Source organism: Amblyomma americanum, chromosome 6, assembly GCF_052857255.1.
Source record: "Amblyomma americanum isolate KBUSLIRL-KWMA chromosome 6, ASM5285725v1, whole genome shotgun sequence".
Classification (NCBI taxonomy): Eukaryota; Metazoa; Arthropoda; class Arachnida; order Ixodida; family Ixodidae; genus Amblyomma; species Amblyomma americanum.
This window is the reverse complement of record NC_135502.1, coordinates 99,567,009-99,586,466: the sequence shown is the minus strand read 5'-3', so window position 1 is coordinate 99,586,466 and position 19,458 is coordinate 99,567,009. Positions and strand designations below refer to the sequence as shown.

The 19,458-nt window shown below is 43.7% G+C and overlaps 1 protein-coding gene across 3 annotated transcripts in view; it reads left to right on the top strand.

The window, feature by feature from the left end:
* The window catches only part of LOC144093930 (uncharacterized), a 41,889-nt gene that overhangs the window by 1,325 nt on the left and 21,106 nt on the right, over nucleotides 1–19,458 (top strand). For all 3 annotated transcript variants that reach the window (XM_077627692.1, XM_077627690.1, XM_077627691.1), the window contains 2 exons: nucleotides 5,617–5,919; nucleotides 8,893–9,201. In XM_077627692.1, the coding sequence (XP_077483818.1) occupies nucleotides 5,617–5,919; nucleotides 8,893–9,201 (612 nt within the window). The remainder of the gene's footprint in view (nucleotides 1–5,616; nucleotides 5,920–8,892; nucleotides 9,202–19,458) is intronic.

Below are 19,458 nucleotides of genomic sequence, written 5' to 3'. Positions count from 1 at the left end.
GGCACCAGAGTGGTTTGGGCTACGTGGCCTGACATTATTGTTCACTTACCCCTCTGAATTATTTTTGCATAGTCAATTACATGTTTGTGTGTGGTTGCAGAAAGCAGATGTTTAATTCCAAATTATTGACAAAATTTTTCGCAGCTCTTGTTCTGTTATCAATGTGCGACGTGTCAATCGCTGGCTCCATTCATTAAATGCAGGTTGCTATGGCAAATAGTGATGAGTGCGTACATATAACTTAGTGACATGTTCCCAGTTGTGTTTAATCTAGCACCAGCATTGTTCGGTTACCCATGGATAGTCCGGAGAATAAACATGAAATAGTATTTGGATCATGGCTTGATTTTCTGCATTTGTCTGTTTTCCAGAATAGTCCCTGCTAACTGTACTGTAAATTTTATTTCTAATTAGATACACATCTTGTTGTAGTTCTTATTGCAATACTTTTGCTAAAGAAACGAGAAAATGTGTACCGTAGCACATCCACATGCTCAGTGCAGAAGACATCACGTATAATGGTCAGCTAGGTCCGCCACTGTTGCATGTAAATGGGTGAGCAATATGATGTGTCCAGGGCCAGTACGAAAATTTAAAAAATGGTCTATTAGTGATTGCTGTGTCACCTTGGAGTACAAAATGCATGTTGTGTTTGCATTGTTACAACTTTATGACTGCTAAGTTATAGCAAAAATGGCTGTCATAGCATTGAAAAGTAAGAGTGTTGAGGCTTCGTACATTCTCATTGATCCTAACTGCACAGCCCATTCAAGTTTGCAGCATAACATAGTTGCATAGCACTACACCATTTGCTGTCGATCCGGCTGTTGAGGCAGGCTCGTATAAGTATCGTAGGGAATTAAAACGACATATCAGCAGTTATATTGCAATTTCTTTCATACCTCACATGACCTAAATAAACCTTTGTCATCACAGTTATTGTGCAGCTGTTGAAGCGGAAGCAGTGCCAAAGAAGAAATTCAATTATAAATTATGTAGCTGTTTTAGGGAATTGCAAGGGGTGATTCATGTCTAATGCATCATTACAAAGATTAAAACACGCCAGAAAAATAGAGGTATCACTATTCCTTCAAATTTGGATTGCTTCATATTAGACAGGCAAGTTTGTGAAGTTTCCCAGGGGATATTATCTTGCCTTGGAGAAATAGTGATTAAACCATTGGGTTCTGGAACTCCATGCGATAGAGCTAAACATTACTGGAGGCCTCTCAGTGATGACAAGAAAAGTTTCAGAAAATATCCTTTGTGGAGAGCATTTAGCGATGTGGTATACATTAGCATGGTAACTGGGCAAATAGCACTGGTCATATTTGCAAGATTGCAGTGTTAGAGCTAAAGAGGTTTTTATGCAGGAGCCCTGAAAAAAAAAAACATCACCAATGCTTGTTCATTAATTTGCCTTACAGCAGGAGGAAAAGTTTTGGAGGAAAATTTTTTTTTTTTTAGAATGGTGATTTTTTTTAAATTTATTAGGCCTTAAATATAAACGTTTTGTTTATTGTAGGATACTAAAGCATAGCTGCAGAAACTCTTTGTGAAGAATTAAAAAAAACATTGATAGTCAGTGCATGTTTTGAAAACAAAACTTCTGATTGGCAAAATTTAGGTGATTGGCCCAAAAATTCAAAACCGAAAGTTAATTTAGGGAGCCCAAGATTGAACGTAACAAAAATTTTCGAATCTTGTTTTGTAGTTATCCATGTCAGGAAAGGTTATGAAAAGCCTGAAAACTTAGCTACCAGTTGTCTGACCAGCCAAAAAAAAAAATTTAATATAACCCCTGTGACTGTTCTGCCTCTGAAGATGTCTCTGGAGGCCGCAAAAAGCATATTCTCTTCTCATAGGCATTGCTCAAAAAAGTACTATAGTAGGACACAACTTAAAACAAACAGCAGTTGTTAACACGGGGCCACAGTCCGCAGCATCCTGTATTACTCCGCTAGCTAATCAAAACAGTAAACGTTATCAGCTTTTTAATGTTTGCCTTTAATAAACAAGCCAGACATAAAAATTCTTGAGCTTACATTTTTATTTTGTAGCGATAGCTACATTACGGTAGCATTTTGAGCCTTCAACGTGGCACCCCTTGAGCTCCGTGGCGACGCCATGGCTGGTCACGTGGTTGGTCATGTGATTGGTCACGTGGTGCGGAGCAGCTGCCGGCAGCGCAGGACGCCTAGCCGCCGATAGTGAACCCACGTCCAGGGACGAAAATGAAGAAGGAACGCCCAGCGAAATGGAGCGGCGAAAGACTGGTTTTGCAATTCAACTAAGCAAATTCCACTCGGCCAGCTGTAGCTATCGCGCCACTCCAGGTTGAACAGAGCTAAACCACAACCATTTTCTTGTGGCTTTCTTGGCTTCTTGTTTAGCCAACTAGAAAAGTTTTAACAACTGACCACTAAATTGTCATGGAGGAATTCTGTGCTGCGGTCCTGAATGTGGGCGGAGATTCACGGCAGACTTAAGTTGTATCTGACTATAGTTTCATGTCCAGCTGTGCACATTTCAGGACAAAACTTGAAATTTAGATGCTTTTCAGTTGCATGCAGCTTGTCTTATCTTTTCATGAGTATACTAATGCTGACTGTCCTGGCGTCGTTATAAAATAGTTAGCAAATGGTTGTCCTCTCCACACCTGTCACTCTCACTCATTAAAGAACTTAATGATCATTGGCCTGGAACTTCAAGATAAGCACCATTTTCAAGTGCGAATAGTGTGAAATGAATATTCGTTTCTCAATGCAATCGAACAGGTAGTTTTCATCAAAAGGTTAAGGAAAGAAAAGCTCTTTAGCGGAAGATGAGAAAACAAAATCGCAAACTGGAGTAATAAAGATTTTCAGCTCTGTATAAGAAGGCATTGCACATACACAAATGGCCGCTAATGTGTTTATTGGGTTGCTTCTTGCTGTCAATAAAATTGATAAACTTGAATATGAGAGGTGAGGAAAGAGTTTGTGCCACGAAGCCTTTTGAAATCGGGACCTCCTTGTCAGTCCTACACTTATATATATTAGTGAAAGTAATTACTGCACTAAGCAGTGTACTCCCATTAAGGCATACATCAGCAGTCACCTTGAAAAGCCTGTTTCAGTGACAGATGGTTGTTGGAATAGTTCATGCATGCATGGATGCATGAAACTAAAGGTATTGACAGTCTGCAAGTGTGGCTAATAATTGTTGTGCCAGTTGTGCTAAAAGAAATGGAAGCAGTCGTTGCTGCCAATGCCAGTGTCGTTCAGTACTTTTATTGGTCATGAAGTTTGTCTTAACACTGCGCTATAGGAGAGCTTTTTAAGCTGTCAAGGGCAGCCATGCCAAGGCACCAGGTGCTGTGCCATCTAAGGGTATCAAGCAGACTGTAGGGAAGGTGACCATCATTGGGCATGGGTGACGTTACCTGCACTCGATACAATGCTAGTCCATGGCACCAATACTGAAAGAACTGTCAGGGTTTTAACTTGGTTAAACTTATTATAGTGCAGAAAGCAAGGGCCATGCACTTGAAAGCGCGATTGAAGTTTCCACTGACATACGGAGCCACATACGCGCATCTTCAACTTATCATCGTCAGTGTTTATTTACCTAAAGTACGCCGGCTGCCTGTGCTCCTGTGCCGCATTTCTGCAGGAATGTTGTAAGTGCCAGCGCATATTGTTTTAGAGCCGTGTTTCTGGCACAGCGTTGTCCGCGCCAACACAGGCAGCGTACATCTCTCAGTCACTACCGCCACATAGCTGAAAGCACGAATCATAGCAGTATTAGTGGACGAAGAAGGCGATGTGCAATGCACAGCGCAAGAGTGTGTTGCAGTTTAACATGAGGTGTGTTCGGCTGCAACGATAGCTTAGTACTGTCGTGCAGCGGCCTGCAATGCTGATCTGTTCGCACCGCCGCTGATTCAGCTCTCAATTGTGGATATTGATTTGATTTCTGTTTTAACCTAACAAGGTGTCGCTGTTGCTAGGCAATGGTATTAGGTCCAAAGATGAAAACATTCTTGGTTGGTGTTGGTGAGCTTATAAGTGCTTTCACACTAAAAGTGCCACTGATAATGGTACGATGAAGACCCAGTTCCGTGGTGTAGGTGTAGCATGTCAGTAGCATCATCTGCACGTCCACAACTTTCTTGCTCCTCCTTGCTAGCTGGTTCCGTGGTTCTGGGCGCCACAGCAGCACCAAGACTGCACCTAGCTGAATCGAAGATGGTGGTTCAGGGGATGCTGTGAATCGAGGACTTGAGTGCAGCACATCATGAACTGGTACAGGCGGTGTAGTGGACTGCGGCTGAATCGACTGCAACTATAGTGACAGTTGGTCGCATGGTTTTGACATTTATTCGAAGTGTTGCGAGTGGTGTGCTCTGTGCGAGTGCCACGAAGGACAGAGGAAAGCAGGTATAGGTGTCCTCCTTGTCTAGTGACACAAAGATGGTGCAAAAAGTCAAACCGGGCCATGCCATGTTAGTAATTCTGGAGTCTTGCATTCAACTCCCCAAATGTCCTTGTCAATGAATGCATTTCGAATGTGCCTTTGTGATGTTGCAGCGCGAGATATCAAAGCTCAAGCCGAACGCTGTACCGGGGTTGTTCAATGGCCTCTCGCAGTGTTTTTCAAACTTGAAGTTGACACCACAGCTGATAACACAACAAAAATGTGCAAAGCGTTGCCAAGAGCCATCGGCTCACCATATGGCAGTGGATACAATGGCAATCTTATGCATGAGACTCTCTTACGTGGGTGCTGTTGTAAATGGCTGTGCAAATAAAGGGCTTCGCACAATCTCTTGTATGGAGGAGAAGCATTGACTGGTGCAAATTTTATGAAAGAATGTGCTCCTGTCCTTCATAAAACAGACTGAGCGTTGCTGCACATGTGATCCACACAAGCAATGCAAAATACCGTGTCCCAAGCCAGCAAGAATTAAGTCCATGGAGCTGATAACAAAACAGCAGCTCTCTGACTACGTTTGGCTGTTGATATAAACTTGGTAGGTAGCATTGGTAGGTTAAGTTCCACGAAATACCTGCTTCATATGAATAACTTGCACCTATTTGCACTCGAAAAGCATCATAAACGGTCCTAGCTGCAGCTTCAATGATAAAGTGCCAGTGGCAGCTTCTATCCCCATTTTGAGCTCGCTACAAAGCTTGACCATCAAAAGTACTGAATGACTCTGCCGATACTCTAGATGACAGGAAACCTATTGCATTTGTGGTCTGAGGTGTGTATTGCAAAGCTTAAGTTCTGCTGGGAAAACCAATTTGGTTGAACAGAATTTTGGAGCACTTCTTTCAGAAATGCAACTTTCGTTTAAACACTGTTCTTTTTTTTTTTAAGTGTGATACCTTTTTCTTGCTTGCATTTGTGGTTTTATCGTGCCTCAGTGCTTGAGTTCTCGTTATTGCATGCCAACAGAGTTATGCTTATGTACCAAAACTTTTGGCTTATTTTGAAGAGATGGTGTGGAAGTACATGCCAACAGCGTTATGCTTATGTACCAAAACTTTTGGCTTATTTTGAAGAGATGGTGTGGAAGTATTTGTCTTGGGAGTAATGTGGTGTTGCATTTGAAATTCTTTGGCTTTCCAGCGGAGGGGCCGGCCATCCAAGGCAGTCGCTGCTGCGAAGGCCAAGGCCGCCAGCACCAGTCCTGCTAAAACACCAACTCCAGTCAAACGGGGCCGTGGAAGGCCTCCAGGTTCAGGCAAGAAGAAGTTGGCAGTGGCAGAGGATGGTGCTAAAGTTCCATCGCCGTTGCCGTCCACAGAGGCTGCTGCAACTCCCCAGAAAAATGGCACCAGCGGTCCCGAGTGTGACCGTTGTTTCCGTACATTTACCACAGAACGGGGCCTTAAAATGCACCAGAGGTGGCCCTGCAAGCCAGAACCTGCTGTAAGTGAAAAGCTGAATGTTCTGCGTTCTACAAGCAACACCAAGTAGCTACTAGTTGCCGCATACCAGTTTTTTGTGCAGCATGCGACTTATCTGTGCATGAAACTTGTCTGCTCGCTTACTTTTGGCAAAGGTGATGGACACGTGAATTTTCCAGAGAAAGCTGAATCTGACCACAGGAGAGTACAAGTCGCGTGAGTTGGCTTTGGCTCATGACCTCAAGCCAGTTACCTGTGTAGCAGAAACCTAGTGGAGTTGTAAACAAGTGAAACTGTAGGGACTCTGGTTGAAACATCACATTTGTGGCAGATATGAACACAGCTGAATTTCTTTCATACAATGTGAGGTAGCGCTATGGCTTCCTGCTGCGAACATTTTGTGATGCCTACACACACACTTTATATCAGATTAGGAATTTCACAGGGACAGGGCTAATTGGAGGTCAATAAAGTACCCACTTGTCCTGCGGTGGGCATAGTTGAGAAGTTGAGGTTGTTATAAGCTACTGGTCGCGTTAGCTTTGCAATTATTATGCTTGCAATTGCTCCATTGGGGTGACGCTCGAGTACTAATTAAATGCGAGAGTTGCGAGAGGCAGAAATCTGTGGCCTGGCAGAGCTATGCCGCCACACACAGGAACTCCCAAAATAGTTGTCAGCTGCTGTCACCATTTGGAGTCCTGACCAGTGTCTTGCAGGACATTTAGAAGGCAGCAAGGCTCACTTCTATATGACCGGTTTCCATGCAGATAAACATTGCTTTGAAGTGCAGTGTGGTGCACCTGCCCTCCTGAGGGAAGCGACTGGGATGCACCTCTCCGCATTGTAATCTGGGCAGCACATAAGATAATGTTCTACATCCCTGCACACACCACATGAACACATTGGATGTGATGCCAGACTAGCCTTGTGCATCTGCACTGGGGTGCAAACAGAAACTGTGCGAAGGAGGTGCAGCAGAGTGGCTAGAGATCTCTTTTTGTTTCTTGGTCACACACGGTTGGTTGGGTGGGCACTACAGGGATCTGAAATATCAGCACCGCTTCCCTGAAGAATCTCGTTGCATCTTGAAGGAATTTTCTTGATATAACAGCACACAGCGCTTCGTGGGCGAGGCTGTTGGCCACCTCTTTGCCCAAGACGCCTGTATGCAAAGGTACCCAATGGAATCGTAGAAAAACCTTCTGTGGCATCTGTGAAGTTGTTGCAGCAAGTCCAGAGCATGTAATGCAAGTGCATGTAGTGTCTCAGCATGAGACCTTTGAGGAAATAATAAATATACTAAGGGACAACCTTCAGAGGGAAACCCATGCTGTAACCTTTGAAGGGCAGCTTTCAAATTCATGGGGATGCCAGCAGCATAGCCGGAAAAGGCAATAGCTTCCAAGGTAAGGTCGCCTAATTGGTGCTGCTTTGAGTCTTAATGGAGGACACGACTCGAATAAGGCAGGCACGTTGCAGATACAGTAACAGCTCATAATTCGAATTTCACGGGCAAAGAAAAAAATTGTTCGTGTTATCGAATGGCCTCGGAAAAAAAGTGACAAGAACTGCATCACAGCAAGTTAATTTGGTGAAAGATTGGGCAATGGTCACCTGCTTCACCTTCACTGCTCAGAAGGCGATCATTTTCACCTCAACCCCCTTCGTTCAGTCTGCTTAGGCATTAGTAACTGACCAAGTTACGGCGGTGCCGCAGAATATAATTTCAAGAACATCCGACCGCTTGGTCAAAATTTTTGGGGAACTTTGCCCAAAGGTGTCGTTCCTGCAGTTTCGTGGTAATTTAATGGCAAGGCTTTCAATTGCTATGAGCAGCACGAGTTGGGGGTATGCGTAGCAGGTGCTCTGTGGCAAGCAGTTGCTGTGCTAGATAACAGGCAAATCTTCGCCATTGGGTTGACGGCATCACAGCACATAAAGGATACATGCTTGTGTCTCGAGCTTCCCAACAGCGCAGCTACAATCGGCTGTACTTCATAGTCGGGCATCATTGCTCTTGCCACAAGTAGCACTAGGCTCGTCATACTGAAACGACGGCAAAGGTGCGACTGCTATCATAGAGTGCTGATCCATCCCTATCTGTATCTCTGCAGCTATAGAAATATCCTTCTCTAGAAAACTCAGAGGAAATCTCAGCTGATAACTTGAGCCACTGTGGCGGCAGTAAGGCTGCAGCATGGATGGCATGTGTGCCACCGCCACAGAGTGCGGCCAGCAGACCTCGCCACTGTTTTCAGAACTGGCTGCAAGAAGGATTTTATGGCAACCCTACAGGCAGCATCCATAGCGTATCGCTGCCATCACTGTGGGCTGGCACCAAGTTCGAAAAAGTGAAACCGAAACTATGCAGTTGGACAATTCTCTGGGACGGGGCCGTCCATTTTTCGCCATGCCTGCCATTGTGTGCATGTCAGAGGTGTGCGGGCAAATCTCCAGCATGCAATTCCAGTTTGAGCAGGGCTATTTTAACAGCCACTTGCCGTGCCGGTAATTCCTAGATGCGACCTCCCTTCGGGAGTTCGTTCGAATTACCTGGTGTGAGACCTGTAATGCCTGAATTAGGGAGCATCCGATGCAACAGACTTACATGGGTGTAGGCTGGTACCATACCAGCTGTTCGAATTTTCCATATTTCTGAATTAACAGGTGGTCGAATTATTGAGCTTTTACTGTAATCTACCGAAATAAGGGTCTGTGGAGCTGTTAAGGCTAGTCACTTGTGTCAGTAGCTGGTAAACAAAACACAAATGTGCATGCGGACCTGGCTGCAATTTTTCTTCAAGGCCTCAAGAAGGCCAGATATTGCAGTGTACTGGGGAGGTGGGGGGAGCAAGAGCACTTCCGTGAGGCACACCTCTCAATACAGTTCGGACATAGACATACTTGTAGTTGTGCTGATGGTTATGATGATGACAATGCTGATGTGCACCTTCACTGATGAGGTGGTCGGGGAATTTTGTTTGCTTCTTAGAAAGATGATGATGAGGCATCAGGCGGCCTGCCCTTGGACGACGTGCTGGACTCGGACTCCGATTCAGACATACCGCTGGGAAGAGTTGCCAGTGGCAGGGGCAGCCTGGCAAAGGCCGGCGCGGAGGAAGAGGACGATGATGACGGCAGTCCGGCAAAGGGGAAGCTGGGCTCATCCGGCGGCAAACCGCAGCTCATTTGCCAGCGCTGCGGCCTGAGCTACGACCCAAAGCGGGATGGCCCACGCTGCAAACACTGCACGCGCGACAACGAGCAAAGCAGCGGCGAGAGTGGCGACGACGAGGACAAGGCAAGTGGTGACGGCGATGATGATGATGCCCGGCGCTCTCCGCGCTCTTGGCAGGAGGAGCTGTATGGTTGGAGCCGGCACGAGGGGCCCTCGGCCTTTGACGGCCTCTTTTCTTTCACGGCGGGCAAGATAGCCCCACCACTCAACATTGTCGACTAGTGGAGACCATCCGTCCAAGCATTTTAAAAAATTGTTTACTTCATTGCATTGTGACAACGGTGCTTCTTGGAAGAGTCGAAGGTGGAGCCTCAGAATGGTTGTAGCAGGCTTGAGGGCATGCTTGCCTGTAAAGTGCTAAGCACCAAGCTAGTTGCGTGAATTTCTGGATACGGGGGAGGAGGAGGAGGCTGGTAAAAGTTCCTCAGAACAATTGACAGCACTTGTGCACAGGCTAGCTATCTTCTAGTGGTCCAGTTTTATGCTGCTTTGTAGCCAGCGAAAATGCCAAGCCTTAACTGTTCAAGGTACCCAACAATATATGAGATAGATACCGTGCCATTTTTCTTTCCCCAAAAACCAGTTATTATTATTATTAACTGTTCAAGGCCTTCTTTATGCCATTTTGGATCTCTGCCCTTGAAGAATTTACTACTTGTTGCAGTATATTTCTGAAGCTACATCCGACGCAAAACAGATAAGGACAAACTGAAAATTGTCTGTTGTAGCCAGGTCCACTGCTGTAGTGCAGCATAACAAAAGTGTTTATGGGTTTATGGGGGTTTAAAATCCCAGAGTGATTCGGGCTATGAGGGACGCCGTAGTGAAGGGCTCCGGAAATTTTGACCGCCTGGGGTTCTTTAATGTGCACTGACATCGCACAGTACACAAGCCTCTAGAATTTTGCCTCCTTTGAAATTCGATCGCCGCGGCCGGGATCGTGTATCTATATTTGTAAATAATACTTTATGCCAGCAGGCACGCTGTCACAGTTAAAAAAAAATTGATGCAAGGTGGCATGTGCCTTGCCATTATTTTTTCTGCTTGCCGCAGACATGTGATTGCAGCAGAATGCTACATTTTCATTAGTGGACCACCTGTTCTGCCCACACTGAGAGTGCTTATACTGTTCCGAGTCCCACCTTTGTTCTCCAAATGGTCTTTCACATGATACAGCTCATTTGTTGTATAATACTTCCTATGCCAACATCTTATCGCCACTGTTTCGTAAGTTGTGGCGAAGGAGGTGCGGTGGTTCATTGTGACCTCTTCACATCAGTTGTCCTTGTTGGCTAAGCCATCTTTCTGTTGAATCTAGTAAGTTGTGTGTATTTGGACAAGTGCTTAGCTTAACCTCTGAAGAAAGTTTCCGTTGCGGAGGAGAGTGCAACTGTGTGCGAATTCTGTAAAGTACAGTCATTGAGCTTGAATGACAACAAACAGCATTCCTGTACGGCTGTTATGCTGGGTCCCCTGCTGTTGTGTAGCATCACAAAAGCACGAACCTTTTTGTACCCAGAGAGTGAAATGGCTGCAGTGACAGGCTACTGTAGATTAAAATGTGGTTGGGCTGTACTCAGGAAGGACAGTTTTTGGGAAAAATGCTTTTGACAAACACATTAAATGGCTGGAGCAGCCTAACCAGATGCTATAAAGGAATCTGCTAGCAAGCACACTTCCTGTCATTGCATATTTAACGTCCATGTTTTATCTTTCTGCAGGTTCCTTTTGAAATGATGAGACACCCACTTCTTTAATAACCACAAACACTTCTATATTGGCTTTTGCGAAGATGTTGATGCTCTCATATAACACCACCGTGTTGTTTTAACTTTTTAAGACTAGTCGCCAAATTGGACATATGTAAGCACACATATCCTTCACTGCAGCCAGACACTGTGCTGGCACTGCAAGGAAGTGGAGGCATTATTGAAAGCAGTCTTCTAAAACTATTGCTTTAAAGGTGCATTAGAGAGGAATCTGAACTCGTTTTTTTACCTTGGGAACTCTATCTACACGTTCAGGGCATTCTTAGAAACTGCGAATTATTGTCCTGTGCGGCCGATTGCCCTAATTAAATCGGATTAAACGTCTCAGCTCCCGCTTTTTTTTTTATCTCAACGCGGTAGGTAGGAGGAGTCAACCGACGCGTCAGCCAGTCCTGTGGCGGCTTGCCACTCTGCCATCGGTGGAGTGATACGTAAATCAAAGAGTCCACGTGTATTTTTATTTGCGTGGGCCTAATTTGCGGACATATTGTCTGTGAATGAAGCTGTTTATTCACAGAAACCCAAAAAACAAAATAAAAGCAAAAGCAAAGCTTCCACTGCGCTGGCTGAAAGGCACTCCACACATTGGTTGACTCTGCCTACCTACCGCTTTGAGTTCAAAAAAAGGCAGGAGCCAGGACGTTTAATCCGATTTAATTAGGGCAATTGGCCGCACAGGACAATAAATCGAATTTTCTAAGAATGTCTGGAACGTGTAGATAGTTCCCGCGGTAAAAGGACGAGTTCAGATTCCTCTTTAGTGCACCTTTAAGAGTTCACATTAAATGTGATCTTTAAGTTACTTTTCTAGATAATGAGATATTGATAGGTCAGAACCACTTTATATTGCTCTTCTTTTAAAAATATTTTCTTTTTTTCTGAACTGCTAATCTTGTAATAGCTTTATGAACAAGATTGACCCTAGTCCGAAGCGGAAAAGAAGGTTCTCTGTTGATTTCTGGGTGCAATAGAACACAGAGTACAATAGAAGCTTCATTCCTTACTTGCCATCCAGGCACTGTCAATGTGCAATGTTATCTTATTGGACATTTGTTTATCTATGATGTCAGTGAAATTCTGTGATATTGCATTGTATAACCTGTATTTCAACATGTGAGGGGAGAAGTGTAGTGTTGGCCTGTAGGCGTAGACTGTTTATATTACAGCTAATTTATTGGCCGAGTATGCTCATCTGCTTTGGAGGACTATAGACACTTCATTCTAGTTGTATTTTTTTGTTCTCTAATGATGCATGTAGCATTCGAAAACATAGACCACTACGTGGTATTCGCCTACCCACTAAATAATTTATAAATGCATTTCTTTGCTCATGCTGTTTCGATTTCATCAATGGAACGATGTCTGTGACATTAAGGAGTGTTTAGGTCATGTTAGGCATGAAAAAAAAAACTGCAATAGAACTACTGATGCATTGTTATTTTCCAACTCTTAAAGCAGGTTAGCTTAGGCATTGAAGTGAATGAAGTCTACATATCAGCAATCATGCTGCAGTTTTCTTATGCCTCACGTCTAGGCCTGTGCGAATATTCGACAATTTCAAATATTCGATCGAATAGTAAAGTATTCAATGTTCGATTCGAACCGAATGTTTGGTATTCGCAATCTCGAGGTATTCGTGCAGAGCGAATAGAGCTTCTGGTACTTTTGCTTCGTACATCCGGGATCGCACCGCGGCCCTCGCACAACCAAAGCCCGGGCTCAGCACCGCGTGCCTGCGCTCCCGTGCGTATGCTAGAGCCTGTCTGCACATGCTCGTGGCAACAGAGGCGAGCAGAGGGAAGCGTGGCACCCAGATCTATATAAGCCAAGTGTCTGCAGCCGTGCTACCCGCAGTGCGCATTCGCCGTAACCAGCAAGGTGGCATGCGTCAACAGAGACATTTAGCATAATGCGATATATTTCCGTGCACCGCTAGTGCGCACGCGCTGACTGGTCCCAAAAGGGCAAGCGTGCAGACAGCTAGCCTGGCACCTTGTGGCATCGTCAGGGCTATCTGTGGATCACCATGGCAGCCGCGGATCATGCTATGCTAAATTTCTCTAGCCAGAGGACGCGCGGTTCTTTTGATTTCCGCAAAACGAGTCTGGGCTGGCTGCAGGTGATGCAGCCGCCCTTCTCCGCATGAAATTCGCGAATCAAACACGAAGGCACGAGAGGACGCTAGTACAAGACACATTGTGACGGGTGCCCCTTTCCGACACCTGGCGCAGGGTGGCGCTGTGCGCGCGCATGGAGTTGTCGCTTAAGGGCACTAGCTGCGCCACGATGCAATTAAGTAGGTCTCATAGATAGGTCTCACACCCTGCAAACACTTTGGCTCCGCATGTAAGGAACTACCCAGTTTCCAGTGGCCACTTTTGCAGGTTTGTCATCTTGCAAAAGCTTGAATGAGTGTAATAAAATTCAGTGCATTCCCCCCTTTTTTTTTTCAAGTAATTGCTTTGTGTGTTCCAAAAATATTTTGTTAAAAATGCTTATTGTGTCATTCAACCGTTTTGTTTGCTATTCGCTTCGAAATTATTCGAAGAAACTTACTATTCGATTTGGATTCGAACCAAAACACATTTCCCACAAGCCTGCTCACGCCACCTAAATGCTCCTCGCATATGACAGCCGTTGTTTGGTTGCTGAAGCCAAAACCGAAACAGCATCAAGAAGAAATTAAACTCAATTATCTTTCTTAGGGGAATACCATGGGGTGGTCTGTTTACACTAATATCTCATGCAGTACCTGATAGATGAGAACATGCCGGCAAAATTGTTTGGTGTCTGTAGTCCTTCGAGTGGTTTTGATCATGCACTTAGGTACTTCCACCTGAGCAAGACAGTGTATCATTTTTTGTGTATGTGGTGGCAGAAAGCTACTAGATGTTTTCTGCTTATTGTTGACCCAGCAGTATCAAAACAATGTTGATGGCAGATGTGCAATGCAGGAGAGTTTTGTGGCCTCTATTGTACTGAATTGCTGCTCAGCTTGGAATGGGCTGTGACCATATGGGGCATTAGTTTTTGAGAGTATCTGTCTGTTGATGTTTTAAACAGTCTATGGCGTTTGTCTAGTCTGATAAATGTGCCATCTTCATTTGAGCTAGCAGTTGTAAGTCAAAGCAAATGAACTAGTCTGCATCATCGGTCTCATATGAGAACCAGTAGTAACACGTTTCGCCAGTTTGTTATACCAAATTCAGTTTTGTTCCTTGCCTCTGCTGTTAAAGGCTAGTCAGGCACACAGCATACTTCCTAGGAATATCAGTTACCACATGTTGAAAGTGATTATTTGTGTAGTTGATGGCAATCGAAAGGATTTGAAAAATTGCAGCATTACAAAGCAACTTTAGTTATGTTGATGTGCAGCTACCTGTGGTTCTCAGTAATAGCAGCAGAATAAATATTTATATATATTTTGTACTGGAAATAGTGTATATAGAAAGGTATATAGTAAGAAAATTTTGGTGCATCTAGCACGTTACTAAAGATCTCTTACTGTCGCCATGGCGCACCAGTTTGTCTTTGTAATGTGTAGGGTGAAAACTGTAGTTCTGGACAAAAACTTCAATACTTACAAACTCCACTGCCATGCGAGTGCCTCATTGAGTCATAAGTCGGAAGATAAAATTTGAATGTTTATGTATGATCTATTATGACTGCGCAGTCAACTCACTAATTCGAACTCAAAGGGACCAAAAATTTCTTTGAAATAAGGGGAGCATTTTTATTATGCGTAATGTCGATGGGACCAAAACAACGGTTTAAATAAACTGACGGTTCGAATTAACGAGATTTCACTTCATTATTATTGTTTCCTTTGTCAGTTTCATTTGTGAATGTGCCATTACATGTGATGTTTTCTGACAGCTTTTCTATGAAGCATATAGCCCCTGTGTGTCTGTGAGCATTATTTGTTCTTTTTAACCTCTGGTTTTTATGGGAGTGAAAACAAGATTGTAAGCATCTTGTTTCCCTGGGCTGACCTAACCTTGACATATGTGGGTGGTCCCTGGAAGTGTGCTTACTTGTGTGTGCATGTGTGGCTAACCTCTAACTGGTCTGCTGGAGGACTGTTGATGCATTGTGGGCTTGTAGTACCTGCTTTGGGTTTTGCCGTCGATACTGGAAGCATGCGATTGCATGTTAACATGTGGTATTCGATTCACGAATCGAATTGCGCCGTGCAGCAGTTTACTACTCCACACTTTCTTGAAACTTCACCTTCCTGCTGCTTGACACAAACTCACACTCTTTCACACTTGGTTTGCGGGGGTGTGCAAATTCACCAGGATTCACTTGTCAGGGAGCGAATTCGAGCTTAGAACGAGATCTGGCAGTTCGATTCGAGAACCGAATGCTCACTGCAGCCAAATTGGGCTCTTTATGATGTAGGAGGCACTTTTGGGCACATCTTGTTATTGCAAAAGTCCATGTTTTCTGGAATAGACTAAATGTTGCTTGCAATGTTACTTGAAATGAGCTGTTAACTACTCGTAAGAGGCGAGTGACTGTTCCTGCTTCTACAGGACTCTGGACTGCCACCCATGTGCTGAGTGTTGGTTGATAAATGCAAGCACTTCAATGCTGGGTGCAAGTTTTTTTACGCAGGCTTCAGAGGGTTGCAGCATTTGGCTGCATTGTGTAGTGTTCACACATTTCCAAATGTGCCAGACGTGAGCTCAGATTGTGGGAGAACTTTTTTGACAGCGAAGAGAATGGGACACTGCGCATCTCGGTGCTGGCAAAACGATCTTGCAAACTCTCTGCCAGGGACCACACAGCACCAAGTGGAGGTTCTCGAGAAATGGGGTATGTGTCCTGCCGTAAATACATCTTTGTCTTAACTTTGCCTCTCTGTAAAGCATTGCATGCTTGATGACGCAGTTGGCGTCAGCTGGCAGGTGTCCGAAAATGTGGATTTGCACACTCCCACCCCTTCACCATTGATTTTATTAAGTGGGTTCGTTTTGGTTTGATCGACACATGCTGTCTCTCCCACAGTCACTACAGTATTCTCTGCACACAGTAAGCCTTTAGAACTTCATACTTTTTTACGCGACAGAAGGAAGTCTCCTTCAAATAGCATATATTACACGCACTGCTATGAAAATTGATATAAAGTAAAAAATAAATTGCAGGTTATTTGACTGTTGTGAGATTTGCAAATGCAGAGTTGAGCCATAAGGAACTAAAAACATTGTTGCATTTGTACTCTTAATAAGCTTTTTCTAGCATATTGAATTTACTTTTAATCTTCTCTACCTTGCTGGAAGTCTGTCCTCTGTTCCGTCTGCTCTTTGTTTGTGAACCGAGTGATTTGGCAGTGTTTCTACATATATGGCATAAAACATTGCTAAAGCTAAGTTTTTTTGTTTTTTTAACACTGATGAGCTCATTGCATAAGGTAGAGCTCTCTAATGTGAAAACATTGAAACACCATGGGACTACACCTAATGATGAAAAAAACGTCTTGATTAGCAAGTACTTGTTTTTGAGAGCTTATCTGAATGCCACGCCTTGTGTTGTTTGCATCTAGTTTCTTGCCTTCATGAGTTTTCACCTCATGTCATTTGGTTCAGAATTTGACTTGGGTCTCATCAGTAAGTGTACAGTTTTAAATTTCAGGGTGCATGCTAAGAACTGAGCACATGTATCATTCAACTCTTAAATGTCTCGGAGAGCTGTGGCAAAATTTCAAACCACTTTAAGGACATTGTAAGGACATTGTTTCCAGTATAAAATAGCCCTTCTTTAGCTCTTTAATTGGTGTTGTAAGGTACCTGTCTGTAATGTGGGCATGGCAGCACCTATCTTTTACTGGTGCACTACCTGAATAGCTTTACCAATGTTGTATGCCATAGTTGGTGCAGTACAGAAGCGGTCTCCGTGTGAATGTTTTATAATAGTGCTCACTGGGGGCTGCTGTGTCTTTGCAAGAGTCATGTCATCAAAACATGAGCACCTGAGTCAGTACTAATGCCTATGAAGTAGAAAACAGTTTTTTCCTAGTGAGTTAATAGGTTACTCTGTGAAATCTGACACATTCTAATGTTAGAAGTTTGATCATTGTGATACTTACAGCTTTGGTTCCCTCCAAACGGGTTTCTAGCTTTCTAAACGAAAAAGGGATGAAGAGGAAGTATATGTTTACTTTGAGATCAATTTTTAGGCACTCAGAATTGGACCAGTTCAGTGAAGTCCTTCATAAGGTTAGTTAACCCTCTGAAACTAAACCGGCCCTAATTTGAGAACACAACTTGTGGTGGGAGTCGCTGCCTCTGGTAATGTGGCTTCGAGCAGGGTGGGGGGGGGGGTTGTTGCTGTCACATTTATAGCAATCGCATGCTTGCTTGGCCACTAGCAATAAGTGATGGCTGTGTGACATTTGACTCGAGGACTGCTCAGCCCACTGTGATCACATGTTGAGGGTCGGACACTAAATTGCCAAATCCAAATCACTTTGTAGAAGCAGCTTTTCAGTACTTTTGTTTATTTTGAAAACAGCAGTGGCTGTTCTGCACTCTGTTGAAACCAAGAAAAGCTGATATTCTGATGTATTCTCTCCTTTTATCATTCACAATGTATTGAGGTTTACTATGCAGGGACTAGTCAGTTTCACCACATGGGCTGTCTTTCTGTGGCATCGTACCTTTTTGCTGAATAACCCGCCCTTATTTATTTGTTGTTTGTTTGCACTGTCTTGTCTCGTGCTGAAGGCTTCATCCCCTTCTTTCTCTCACAGTGCTTGTTCATTACGGTGGAAATTGTTTTCTGCTACTATGGATGGCTGTTTTGTTGCTTTTTCCAGTATCTGTCTGCCTCTTTGTGTTGTCCTCAGAGCTCAAAAGTGCCAACAGTGATTGTGCATGGCGTGTGTCCCTTTTCTGTTTCTTTCTTTCTTTCTCTCACTGTTCGGGGTGTTGTTCATGTCTCGAGTATTGTCGTTGGTTTTGTTTCTGTGACGTTTTGTTTGTCAGTGTGTGCCCTGCTTTCGAATAAACAGTGTTGTATGTTTGGTAGTACAGCAGTGAGCCACGGCACTTAGGGCCATTCTGCATTTGTTTGAAGGTATCACTTCCTTTGACGCGTAGAAAAGGATGTTTGCTTAAAATGCTAGGTGTTTGTGCTTTTTGTGTGAAGCTGTCTCTCGGCAACCTGGTTTCTGGTGAATATGCCTCGTTGCTGTACTGTACTGAATGTTTTTGCAGCCTAGTAAGCAGGCAAGTTTTATAAAGGAGTGGGGACACAAGTTTTCGTGGCTGTGGGAGCTATAGCATACAGTTTTCGTGCTCACAAGCATGATTTGCATTAGCCCTTTCAGGTGCCATTTTTTTTTGTTTCCATCGAAAACAAATATTTTGCACCTAAATATTATATTGAGGCCTCAGAAAGAAAATTTGGTAGCTTCTCAGCACAGAACAGCAAAAGTTATTAATTTACAAGGATGTGCAGATTTGCAAATGAAGTGTCGCATTTGATGCAAATAGCAACATGAAAATGCCAGGAATTGTCATGTAAACATCCGAAGAATTGCCGTCGTTTCTGTTTTGAAGACGTGCATTACACATGGAGTTATGAAAAAAAAAAAAGAATTGATGCTATTAGTTAGTTATATTGACCTTAATGGTGCAAAAGCAGCTGAGGTTATGATGCACAATTGATGCTGTTACTGACAAATCTGTCCACATAGAAATGTGTCACCTCGCTCACTATTTTGCAAAATATTATTTACTGTGTTTTCTATATGGCATCAAGAACTATCTTAATCGCAACGAGAAGGGAGTTAAATTCACCTGAAAGAATGGAATCGCTGCAAAGGGCAGCACACATTGAGAAAAAGATGTGAATTCGATGTGTACACAATTGTGTACACAATTGTGTACGAAGTGCCTGAAAGGGTTTGACTGGTAGGAAGCAGCTAAAATGTATTCTCCTTCTAATGTTGGGCCCAAAGAATGCAATGCATTCAAACTACCAGTCCTGTTGAAATCTGTAATTGCTACACATGTTTAAGTGTTAACTAGTATGATGCAGTTTTTTGCATGTGTGATGCTGAGTAGATTGTGACACGCCACCACTGCTGCTCTGTTTGCCCATGTAACCTACATCATAATTGTGTATCACATCACATTCAGCTCTCGGCTTTTCTGGAAATTGAATATGAAACTTTGGATTGCAAATTATTATTGATAAATTATTTGGCACAACTGGCCATTACTTGGGAAGCTCAGCAGAACTACAGTTATGATATTAGATATGGGCAAAAACAGAACTGTTGTTTTATGTGTTAAAAGAAAAATAACTAACGTTGTGATGTTGTAAAGGCACTCATTCTTTGCTCGTGCCTCTTGTAGTTCAAAGCAATGGGAGGAAAGTGTCCTGTGCATGTACATAACATTCAGAGGGGCCCTGAATCACTGCTCGAATGGGGCGAGTTATTCAGCAGGTCGGGTACATTGTTGTGAACACCTTGGCTAAGTTGTGCAGTCTTAAATGGTGTATATGGCTCGAAAACTTAGCTCAAAACAAGCTCTTCTGTATA